At 42.1% G+C, this 12877-nt stretch overlaps 1 protein-coding gene across 14 annotated transcripts in view; it reads right to left on the reverse strand.

Annotated features, from left to right (window-relative positions):
• The window catches only part of MYO5A (myosin VA), a 4204798-nt gene that overhangs the window by 1501746 nt on the left and 2690175 nt on the right, over positions 1-12877 (reverse strand). For all 14 annotated transcript variants that reach the window (XM_044078829.1, XM_044078834.1, XM_044078828.1 and 11 more), the window contains exon 13: positions 9772-9897. In XM_044078829.1, the coding sequence (XP_043934764.1) occupies positions 9772-9897 (126 nt within the window). The remainder of the gene's footprint in view (positions 1-9771; positions 9898-12877) is intronic.

Consider the following 12877-nt stretch of genomic DNA (forward strand, 5'->3'; position numbering starts at 1 on the left):
AGGCATTAGAATACTTCTGCTTAATCTGTCCACAATCACGTTGGAGCTCCCCAGAATGTGCGTTGCGATGAGAAAACGGTCGGATGAAATCGCCCATTGCCAGACTCAGAGCTTCCCAACAGAGGGGGTAGGACCTGGATCTCCCTTAATTGTTGATGTACCAGAGTACTGCCATATTGTCTGTTTGAACTGCAGTCGTCCTTGAGGGGAGGGCTATGTGGAATGCTTGCAACGCTAATAGCACTGCCCTCATCTCTAGAACACTGATATGCAACTTGGCCTCAAGAGGGGACCAAATGTCTTGAACTGTCTTTCCCAGATAATGCCCCCCCCCCAACCTTATCTGGGATGTGTCTGAGGTCACTATGGCTTGGGGTTGAGAAGGGAAAAAGGGATGGCCCATCAACATTACATTGGAGTGAAGTAACCATTAAAGATCCTGCTTGCATCGGTTGGTAATTTTGATCAAATGAGACAGTGGCTGGTCTAAAATCGACCACTGAGATGCCAACAGCCATTGAAGGATTTGCCATGTGATATCTCGCTAATGGACTAAAGTGATAGCAGCTTCCACAGATCCTAGGGCTTGGAGTAGAAGCCTTGCTGGTACTTTGTTGTTGTGAACAATTTGGCTGACTTGACCTTCTATTCTTTGTGGTCGCTCTACGAGTAGGGATGCGATGGTCATGGTCGTGATTATCCTTGCTCCAAAGAACTCTGTTGACATGGCTCCAACTTGGACTTTTAGTAGTTTAAAGTGATGCCTAGATTGGAAAAAAAGCTGAAGAGTGTAATCTCGAGCCTCCTCTAGGAGACGCCTGCTGGGAGTGGTAAGGAGTCAGTTGTCTAGATATGGAAACACCCAGAATCCTTGGAATCTGAGATGAGCTTTAACCACTACCATGCATTTGGTGAACACCCTGGGGGCTGTGGTGAGACCAAAGGGCAGTGCTCTGAATTGGTAGTGACTGACTCCCAGCCAGAAGAGCAGATATGTTCTGGACCGTTTGTCCAATTTTATGTGGTAATACAGGTCCTGAAGATCTACAGGGCACATCCAATCATCTTTTCCCAAAAAGGGAAGAATAGACTGAACAGTGACCATCCAAAATTTGGTGTGCTGAACTGATCCGTTCAGCCTGCTGAGATCCAAGCTTGTTCTCCAGTCCCCTGTCTTCTTTGGCACTAAAAAGAACCCTGAGTAAATTCCGGATCCTATTTGGTCTGGTGGGATTGCTTTGTCGAGCATTTTTTTAATTTCCAACACTGCTGCTTTCCTGTGACTGCGTGAAGTGTTCGGGGTTTTGGTCACAGACTTTGAACTAGAAAGGGAACATTGTAACCTCTGGTTATAATCCTCTGCACCCAAAGGTCTTTCATTATCCTTAGCCAGGCATGTTGATGCAAGGATAATCACCCCCCCCCCCCACGACTGCCTCCAGAGGATGGCAACAGAGCTTCCTTTCAGGAACACTGATAGGAGTTCCCAGAGAAAGAATCCCTGAAACCCTGATTCTGCGGGCCACCTCTGCCTCTTCCTCAGCTTCTTCCATTAGTGCCTCCCCTTCTGCCTCAGGAGAAATCATTGCCACGTGTGCCCTGGAAAGGCCCTTTGGACTTTTTAAACCATAGCTTCTCACTCTGCCGGTTCCTGGAATAAGGCCGCTGGGGAGTGGAAAAGCATACGCTTACGTCAGAAAGAGTCTGTCCATTTTTCTCACATCCAGCTAGAATCTCTTTAATTTTGGGACCAAACAGGGATGTTCTGTCAAATGGAGTGTTCACGAAAGAAGACTTAAATGGCTCCACAAACTCACATAAGTGCATCCAGGCATGTCTCCTGATGGTTACACCTGAACCCACAGCTCTTGTTGCCCCTTTGGCAGGATGTGCAATTAGCCTCATGGATGAGTAGGAAATCAATTCTAGGGTTACCAGCTGAGAAGTCACTTTGTCTCAAAGTCCTTCAGCCACTGCTCCTGAAAGGGTATCTGAAAGTTCTTTTATCAGATCTCTCTGCAATCTAGCAAAATATGCCATGTAATTCAAGGACCTAAGAGCGAAGGTCGATGAAGCATATATGCACTTCCAAAATCTATCCATAGCCGTAGCTTCCTTATTATGGGGATGGATTGTGGGATTTTCGTCGGCAATTTCCTTCTTAGTGGCTGCAACTACCACCATGGCTTCTACTGGAATTCCCTTAGTCCAGTGTGGTTATGCTTTAGGGGGCTGACAATATGTGATCTGGTCTCTTAGGGATCGGTTCAATAGCATCAGGCGACTATTATGCCCGCTGAGCGATCAGCTTGATGAGGTCGTCAGCAGGCGGAGAAATCCAAGAGGTGGAGGGTTGAGCATGCAATACCTCAAGATATACTGATTCCTCTGAGGAAGGTTGGATGGAAGTCCAGCCACCGCTCTGTTTCAGAGATCTCTAGGATGACCACAAAGGAAACATCATGAAGCAGAGACCTGGGGGAACCTTTCCCTTCATGGAAATCAGTATCTTTTGTGAATGACTCCTCAGTGAAGTACAAGTGCTTCCTCTTGCACTTTCTCTTTGCAGGAACCTCTTTGGTGGGATGCTCCAGAAAGGTATCCGAAGAGGATATAACCACAGTGGTTAGATCTTGAGAGGATGGAGGAAGTTTCGGTCGAGGGTTGATGTCAACATGGTAGGCAACAATAGACTGCTTGCAATGGACAATGCTCTCTCCATGTCCTGCGGTACTGTGATTTTGGATGCAGAACCTCAAGGAGAACAAAGTACAGTTTTGTACCTACCATAAATGTAGATGTTCGAGTGTTCACCCTGCTACAGTCATCACACACGGGTTATCCTGCCGTCAGGCGGTCCCGCAGTTGGCCTGAGTTCCAAAGTCTTGGTCCGGCGTCGGTTGCTGTCGCTTTTTCCCTGACATCAGTGCGCCAGGGGTATACAAGAGACATCCGATGCCATTTTCTTCAGTTTTGCTTGCCCCAGATGTCAGGTGCCCCCAATAGGTAGGCAATATATATATATATATATATATATATATATATATATATATATATATATATCGCTATACAAAATAAAACAAAACCTTCAGGCACACAAGCAAATACACCACGGAGGTTGTATAGGATAGAGTGGTATAGATAAGTTCAGCTAGTTCAGAGGGGATGGAGGGAGGGTAACCTGGACTGCAGCAGGGTGAACACTCGAACATCTACATTTATGGTAGGTACAAAACTGTACTATGTTCATCGTGTTACCCTGCTGCAGTCATCACACTTGGGTTGAATCCCAAAGCTAAGGATGGGTGGTGGAGTTAAACAGGGTTAGAAGAAGCTAGTAGGCCCTGCAGAACTGCAGTGGCAAAACCAGCTCTAGTCTTAGAATACAGAGGTAAGTGATCGTGTTTGGTGAAGGTGTGCACTGAACTCCAAGTTGCAGCTTCCAGAATATCCTTGGTTGGCACTCCCCTGAGAAAGGCTGCTGATGTAGCTGTAGCCCTGGTGGAGTGGGACCTAATGTTAGCAGGTACAGGTTTCCCATAATGCGTGTAGCAGAAACGTATGCAATGCCCTATCCATTTAGAAATGGTCTGTTTTGAGATGGCTTTTCCTTGTGATCCTGCAGCATAGGCTACAAAGAGCTGGTCAGATTTTCTGAAAGCTTTAGTTTTATCCAAGTAGTAACGTAATTGCCTGTGAATGTCCAAAGAGTGCAGGAGTCTTTCTCCATTGTTCTGGGGATTTGGGAAGAAGGTGGGCAAATGAATGGTTTGGTTTAGGGCCACACTGGATACCACTTTTGGCATAAAGGAAGGGTTAGTTCGTAGAGAGACTCTGTCTTGATGAAAAATGAGGAAAGGCTCCACTGCCATTAGTGCCTGTAGCTCTGAGACTCTTCTAACTGAGGTTACTGCTAGTAGCAGGGCAGTTTTTCATGAAAGAAATTTTAAATCTGCTGAAAAAGCTGGTTAAAAGGGCGGCAGTGTAAGCTTTTCCAGAACAAAGTTGCGATCCCAAGTAGGTGTTGGTGCCAGTTGTCTGCAAAAAATTCTAATTTTCCTCCCAAGGGAGCTGCCAGGAGAGATTTGCTTGGTAGTTTGAGGATTGAGTCATTGTGTTTGTCTTCTGCTAGCTTGGGGCCTATCTTCTCCTCCTTTCTGGGTAGCAGTTCCCCATTGGCGAGGTTTGTAAGGGCCTTGTGACTGACCTCTGCCCCTTGGGTGTCTGTATTTGCCCCTCTGTGATCTGTCAGAAGCTGGAAAGGACCATTTTTTGTTGGCCAATTTCTGCTGAAACGAGGAGGTTGTACCAGTAAAAAATCCTTGACCATCTGCATAGACTTTGCCTTATCCTCCATTTTCTTTAAAACCTCTTCTGCTTTGACACCAAATAATACATCCTGCTGTAAAGGTGCATCCAATAATTTTGCTTTAACATGATCAGGTAGGGTTTGTTCTTTTAACCAAGCATGTCTACGTATGACAGACCCAGTAACAGCTGCTCTACAGGAAGCTTCCAATGAATCAAATACACATTCTAAAGTATGTTTGCCCACCTGTTCAGCTGCATGCAACAGATCCTGCATTTCCATGAATTCAGACTGTTCAGTATGTGTGCTAATTTTTTGCTTTAATTGAGACATTAAGAATTGCTGATATTTCAGCATGTGAAACTGACAATTTAATGCTCTCATAGCCAAAGTTGCTGAGGTGTATATTTTCTTTCCCCATCTATCTAAGGCTCTGGAATCCCTTTCAGAGGGCACAGGATTTTTAGCCATAGAAGCTTTAGCCCCCTTGGGACCCTGGGAAATTGTTTCTGGGTCAGCCACAGGGGTTTTATAAAGGAATTTGTGTGAATCAGGTACTCTGTAGTATCTGTCTGGTTTGGTTGGAGCAGCAGGTAGAGAGTCTGGATTTAGACTAGATTCCAAGTAAACATCATCCACAATATCTAAAACTGGAGGGATAGCAAGTGGTCTGTGCTGGGGTAGTAAAAGGAACTCTCGGAGCCTTTTCTTAGAATCAGAGTAGTCCTGGCCTTCCCAGTGGAAATGTTCCCTCATGGTATGTAAAGTTTCCCCAAAGGAGTAGTCTTCAGGGGGAGATGCTGAGGGAATAGAGACTTCAGCATCAGAGTCTTCATAAGGGGGAATAGTGTAATCATGTTCCTGAGAAGAATCTGAGGAAATATAAACCTGGTCAGAGGAAGCATAATCCTCCTCTTGTCTTGGTCTTTTATCTGGAGGGGGATGGAAACCCCTGATTAGGGTAATCAAATCTTCAGCCATCTTAAGCATCTGTTTCTTAGGCATGGGGCCTTGAACTGCAGACTGATGCACAGTCTTTTTTGGTTTTAAAGGAGTTTTAAGCTTAGCATAAGATTTAATGGTGAGTGTAGTCGGTCTGAAGACACCTTTTGCAACCGAAGGTGTTTCCACTGCACCGGGGTCTCTCCTTCTGCTCCGGTGTCAGAAGGGCCTAATAAGGATGGCTGCGTCAGCCTAGTACACTCCGCTTGAGAATCCGCAGCTGTCTGGGGTTCCAATTCTACGGTCGTCAGGGGCTGCGTAGGCGCCTCACTGAAAACCGGAGAACCGGCGACAGGCCCAGCAGAGGCCTCGGAGTCTGGCTTGTTCCTAGGCTGCCTGTCTTTATCCTTGCGTTTTTTATGCATGCCGGTCGTCGACTGCTCCGACGGCATGATATAATTAAATTTCCTAGCAAAGTAATGCCGAGCGAAGTCAAAACGGCGTTTGATAGTTCGTTTATTAAACCTAGCACAAAACCAACAACCTGTGACATCGTGGTCTAGGCCTAGGCAAGGAATACAATAAGAATGGAAGTCCTTATGAGGTATTTGCTTCCCACAAGAAATGCAATTGTTAACTTTTTCTGACATCGGACTGAGGCAAGAAAACGTTCCCCAACGGGGTACTTAGCTTTATTGAAGACTTTGGACTGAAATTCGAATCGAAAATCTCAGGAGTCAGCCGACCGGCACTTGTGAACTGCTTCTGCTTCGGGCACCGTGCGACAAGAAAGACTGAAGAAAATGGCGTCGGATGCCTCTTATATACCCCTGGCGCACTGACGTCAGGGAAGAAGCGACAGTGACCGACGCCGGACCAAGACTTTGGAACTCAGGCCGACTGCGGGACCGCCTGACGGCAGGATAACCCAAGTGTGATGACTGCAGCAGGGTAACACGATGAACATCAATAACCTTTCAGACTATTATAGTCATAAAGTGCCAGAAAGTATTCTAAGATCTAAGCCAACATAGGAATGGAGAAAGGAGATTATGCCAATAGGGATGATTGCAATTAGGAGTACAGAGAACAGGCAAGAGGGTACTAGAATGCACTGGAGTAAAATGGCAATGGTACCAAGGTATTGTGAACAAATAATTAAGACAGGGAAAGTCAACAGAATGAGAAAAGACTAAGAATTCATCTGGACTGCAGGCTACAGATTGCCTTCCCTATCAAGGATTGATATCAGAATATAGGCAAAAGAAATAGGGGGATTCTAAGTGAAAGACAAGCACCGGTAGAGTATCTAGTAGAATCTAGAACAGAAGCTTATGTTAAAAAAATGGATAATCGTCAGAGCATATAAAATACTGACAATTACAGGAATCAATCAAAGGAGGTTGTGGTGCTGCGGTAGCGTTGTCGCCTCACAGTAAAACACTGTTCGGTTCGATTCTCAGCTAGAGCATCTTCTGCGTGGAGACATGCGAGAATGGGCGTACCTTCGTTGAAGGTTGTGCATCAGGGCTGGTAACTCGGCATGTAAAAATCAACTACCAATCATTAGCGGACCGGAGTTCTGCTGTGGCGACCCCTAACCAGGAAAAGCCGAAAGACACAACAACAATCAAAGGAGGTTAGAAAGGACTGGTAAGAAAAACTGGATAAGCAATTAACAAAACAACAGGAAGATATATGTATAGATCCCAAGTATGGAACAAAGTCTAGAAGATTTAGGATCTCTGCTCGGAAGTGCTTGCATACACATTGTTATACCCCAAGCAGAGTCCAAGGAATTTTTCCTCGGGTAGAATGCAAATGCTGGAATTGTGATAGGGAAGAAAGAGCTACTCTGCCAGAAATACTGGTTGAGTAAATTGGTGTAACTAAGTAAATTAGTTTTTTGTGCTGTGATAAAGAATTGGAATTGCCTAGACATAGTAAGCCTTTGCTGAGTTTAATTCTGGTGGCTGCCAAAAAGCAAATACCAGAAAAATGAAATCAAATTCTAAACCAACCATACTAGAAAGTAGTGGATATGGTAACAGAGATAAAAGAACTGGAATTGAAATCTTCAGAAAAGGACAGGAGCAAATTACATAAAAAGAATTGTGGGACCAATATATGCAAAATAATGTTTTGGAGGAGGAATGAGATTTAAAGGGAAGGCAGGAATTGAATGAGCTTTGTATTGTTTGTCTGACAATGACTGTACAGAAGATAACAAATGATGCATAGTGTTTGCAACTGAAAATATGTCAATATGGTTTGTTTTTATTTATAAAAATGTATGATTGTCTTTGTTCCTAAGTGATAATTCAATAAAGATGTTTCTTGATTAACAAAAAGATACTTCTGGAAGTTCAAAGTTTGCAGTTATCTGTGAATTTTGAGACCCTAGTTTTATACGCGATACTATTTTTAGACATAAAAAATGAAGACAACAGAGGCCACCTTTCGGAATTTCACACATTATGCAGTTTCAAAAATTCTTCTTGATAACTCATTTGAAATGTTATTTTTTTATAGCTTACTAGGCTCGGTTTTATATTTATTGGATGTTTTCTATCTTGCTTTTTTCCAGTGATGTATTCTGATTAACTGTTTTTCCTGCCAGACTTTTTTAATGCTTATTTCCATCCATCAGAGAAACAAACTTTTAATTTTTACTGCATCAAGTATAAATCTATTGAAAATGTTCCAAATTTATACAGATAATGTTCTTTCTAATATATCATTCCAATCATAGGTGTTAACTTGTGATAATGCTATTACAAACTACCTTATATTCCAAAGTCCTTGACTGTCCTCTTTCTTAATACTACATTGGGATACTGTATTAATTTGCAAATTTACTGTATGATCAGAGTTCCTTAACATATTAGAAAATTAAGCAGATTGACAGATGAAGTCATTCACTAAATATAACACAAGCAAAACATTACATCCTCTTCTGGATGGTTTAACCATCTGCATAATATGTAATCTAAGAAAAAAAAAAACTTTATCAAATCATCCTCAACACTCTTTGGGGATGACAAGAAATTCTCATCTGTTAAGCAGCATATTAAGATCTCCCAAGTTTATGGTGCAAGTCAGACCAAAAACAGATTTATGTTCTCTTACAAATATTTGACTTCCTTCTATGCTGAAATAGTTCTTACTTTGCTCACATAAATCCAAGTGCAATTTGGAGATTCCCTTTATGCATCTGCAAAGCTTGCAGCTATGAATACCAGCCTTGGACTTCTTATAAAGCCCATTAACATTCAAAATGTTCTTCCAAACACATTTTACATGGGAATCTTGAGTTTCAAATTATAAAATGTCATGAACAATAAACAGAAACTCCATCTCCAACTGTATCTGTTCTACACTTATATCATCTTTTAATCTGAGGAAGTCTTCAGGTTTGTTGTTTTTGTTCAAAAAATACATTTCAGCATTAAGCATTGTGTCAGTATATTTCTTATTTAGTACTGCTAGCAGGTCTAAAGGATTCTTGCTAAGATTTATGTTATATAAAAAGACTTTTAGAAAACTGTTTCACAATTTTTTATTATTATTTTATTTGTTGACCAGGTAAGCCCAACAAACTCAAGTATTCCTTTACAGTGGTGAGCTAGAGGCACTGTTGGGATAACTGACTTGCACAGAGGAACAGAACAGACAAATGCACAGTGAAGAAATCACAAGAAGCAACTCATTAACAACTCAGAGTCTTAATCCTCTACACTGTGAGAAATTTGTTTCAGCATGTCCAACAATGTATGCATATATATGTTATACGTTAGTGCTATGTAGGGTACTTTCTTTAGACTTATGGAGGAGATGGATGGTGTGGGGAAGGACAGTACCACTGGTATGTCTATGCCAGTGAAAGAAAGCCAATGAATGCTGAAAGTTCACTTTGGATCAAGCATGAATCGAGGACATGCAGCCAATATGCTATTTTCCTGAAGGAACAAAACAGCCAAAAGTTTGTCCAAATAACCATTTGAGAAAGTTTAAAGTTACTTTCTAAGTGGAGTTTCAGCCTTCCCCCAAACCTCTTATACAGGAGGTATCCCCCATATCCCTGCTACGTAAAGTCAGCTATATGGTCACTGGACCTATGGGCCCTTTCAAAGTAACTTCCATCCTTTGGCCAAATTCTTTGCCGATTCTAGAAATAGAATGAAATGCACACAGCCACTCACCCTACTCCCAATAGTTACAGTCGGCAGTAAAGGACAGTCGCAGATCACATGAGCTGACAAGTAAACTTGTTGCTGATGCTTTCAATTTTAATTCATATAACTAATCATCCATACCATTAGAAGATTAATCTTTAGGGATATAAAAGGCATGTTACTAAAAATGAGAGGGCTTGCTATGCTTCATATCACATTAATTGTTTATAAACTACTATGCTTCATACCACATTAACTGTTTATGAACTACTATGTCTCAGCAGTTGTTGATAATCTCTTATCAAAGAGAGCGCTGCTATCTTGCAAAAAAATCTAAAATCTTACCTTGTCAGCAAAATGCTTGATGATAAATGCTTTGTTTGATAGCCGAGGTTTCTCAAACAGTGCACTTTTCTTCAAGTGGGTGTTGTATAGCTTCTGGGCCCAAGTGGAATCTGATCCTTTTGGCATCTATAGTGCAAGATGAAGTAATAAATCTTAGTACTAACCAATGTGTGTATTTTCTTAACACTAATACATCAAGAAACTAGACTGTAGACACTGTCAAAATGGATAACAACAAACGCTGTGTCTAACAAATGGACTAGACAGGATTATTAATACTGGTAAAACTCAAATAATGGTATTCAAAAAGTACTGGATAAGGTGGGGGGGTCAATAAATGTCTGCAGCCACATATATGGTAAAAAATGACAGTCACAAACCTAAATACAGCATTCACATACCAAGCAAGAACAATGAATTAGAAGAACCTGTAAAACATGAACCATACAGCTTGTAGCTAACACATATGAAAGTATTACACTATATACAGCTTTAATTCAGTGATGATCTGGGTTCAGGAATACATCTGGACCACCAGCAAAAACCAGTCAGGAAGGTAAAGAAAAACATGAACTGGATGGTGACCTGCACTCTTACCTCAAAGAAGGTTTGGTGGGAGATTTCTCTGCACCACTGCATATAGCTTGGGTGCCTGGAACACATGGTAAGGTAGGAGAACCCATAAATTTGAGCCCCATCTCCCTCAGGTGCATAAGGTGGGACCAAACAAGGTAATGTCACCAAAGCTGTGGCAAGAAAGAGTATAAACTGGAAAAATGTCGTCCTCATCAGAGTGATGAATGCTGCAAGAACCTTGCCACAGGCAGCGCTAGAGCAAAACAGATGGTAGTAAAATGCTAAAAAGGAACTTCAAAATAAAATTTTTCTACAAACTAGGAAATGTATCATTAATCCCCATTCCCAAAGACAGCAAATTAGGAAGCAGAAGCAAATACAAATGCATACCTATCTATTTTCTAGTTCATCTTAGTAAACTGATGCAAAATATTGTATATAATCAGATTACTGACTTCTTCTACTGACTCAAGAACCATGAATTTGCAAAACAGGGAAATAAAACTGATATACCATCTGGTGTAATACTAACTATAAAGTACAGTTTTGTACCTACCATAAATGTAGATGTCCGAACTGGATAGCATCTGCAGTCATAACAAGCTGATGTCGTCTCCCCACCCGGCGTCTCTCTCTCTGCTGGGTATAAAGCATCAATCCGGCGCCATTTTCCTCAGTGTTTCTTGCCCCAGATGCCAGTAGCCCTCTTGCAGGGTAAAATTTGGATAGATGCCAATGTTTCCAAATAGATAGAGGTAAACACAACAATAAGCATATATGTACATATATACAAACAAATACACCATAAACCAACCGCTAGCTATTAGGAGGGTAGACACCCTAGGAGTACCACAGAGGGGAAGGAGGCAGATGCTATCCAGTTCGGACATCTACATTTATGGTAGGTACAAAACTGTACTATGTCCTTCATGGATGCATCTGCAGTCATAACAAGTAGAATACCATAGCCAGCTAGGGGAGGAGGATAAAGATAGATTATGGTGTGTTTAAGATCCCTTGCAGTACAGCAGTGGCAAATCCTGCTCGGGATCTGGAATAAAGAGGCAAATTATAATGCTTGGCAAATGTATGCACGGAGGTCCAAGTAAATAATGTCTTTGGTTGCCACTCCTCATAAGAAGGCTGTGGTAGTGGCTGTTGCCCTTGTAGAATGAGGTCTTATGTTCTGTGGAATTGGTTTTCCATGGAAGGAGTAACAGAATCGTATGCAATTTCCTATCCATTTGGAGATTGTCTGTTTAGAAATAGCTTTTCCTTCCCTTCCAGTTGCATAGGCTACAAAAAGTTGGTCAGTCTTTCTGCTATTTTTTGTTCTGTCCAAGTAGTATGCAGTATTCTTTCCCTCTGTTTTGTGGGTTGGGAAAGAAGGAAGGTAGGTGGATTGCCTGGTTTAAAGATACTCTGGATACCACCTTAGGCATAAATGTAGGATTAGTCCTCAAGGACACTCTATCTTGGTGGAAAATTAGGAAGGGTTGCACTGCCATTAAGGCCTGTAGTTCTGAAACCCTCCTTGCTGAAGTAATTGCCAGTAGGAAAGCAGTTTTCCATGACAGGTGTTGTAGGTCTGCTGTTGCTGCTGGTTCAAAGGGTGCTAGTGTCAATTTTTCTAGCACAAAGTTTAAGTCCCAAGCTGGTAATGGTGGTTTCCTGGGAGGTTTTACATTCTTGATTCCTCTGAGGAACTGCCTGAGCAAAGGGTGTGAAAAAACAGGAGGATCAAAGCTGTATTCTGCTGAAATAGCTGATGCATGTATCTTGATGGAGGAGTAGGACAGGCCTGAATGAAGAAGTTCGGCCAGATACTCCAGAATGTTAGGCATATCTATGTTTGACACATCTTTTCCTCTTGTACTCCAAATGACAAACCTTTTCCATTTTCCAGCATAGTTCTTTCTTGTTGAAGGTTTCAAGAATAATGTCTTTAACTCTTTGGGAAAGTTCTGGATTAGCTGCTGCTATGTGATGTTCCATGCAGTCAGTTGCAGCATTTTTAGGTTTGGATGTATGATGCTGTAGTTGTTCTGAGTTAACATCAAAGGCATCAGGACATGTTGTTCGAGACATGCTCTTCAGTAGTGGATACCAGTGTTGTCTTGGCCAGTTTGGGGCTATCAGGATTGTCGTTGGACGTTCTTCCGTGATTTTTAGTAGTACCTTGTGTATCAGTGGAAGAGGAGGAAATGCATATGCTGTTAGGCCTTCCCAGTTGAAGGAGAGTGAGTCCACTTTCCATGCTAGTGGGTGGAATGTCCCGTGCAGAATTTTTGAGCTGGTGATTGAGAGGTGATGCGAATAGGTCTATCTGTGGCATTCCCCATTTCTTTGAGATGGTCTTGAAGATGTCCGGTGCAGCTTCCGTGGTTCTGCTTAGTATGTCTGCTAGAGTATTGTCTTTCCTACAAATATTGCCTGTAACTGAATGTTGTAGCTGAGTGCTAGGGTCCACAGCTCCAAGGTCATTCTGCATAGGGGTATGAATGAGTGCCTCCCTGTTTGTTGATGTACC

Source organism: Protopterus annectens, chromosome 7.part1, assembly GCF_019279795.1.
Source record: "Protopterus annectens isolate FY-2018-M chromosome 7.part1, PAN1.0, whole genome shotgun sequence".
Classification (NCBI taxonomy): Eukaryota; Metazoa; Chordata; order Ceratodontiformes; family Protopteridae; genus Protopterus; species Protopterus annectens.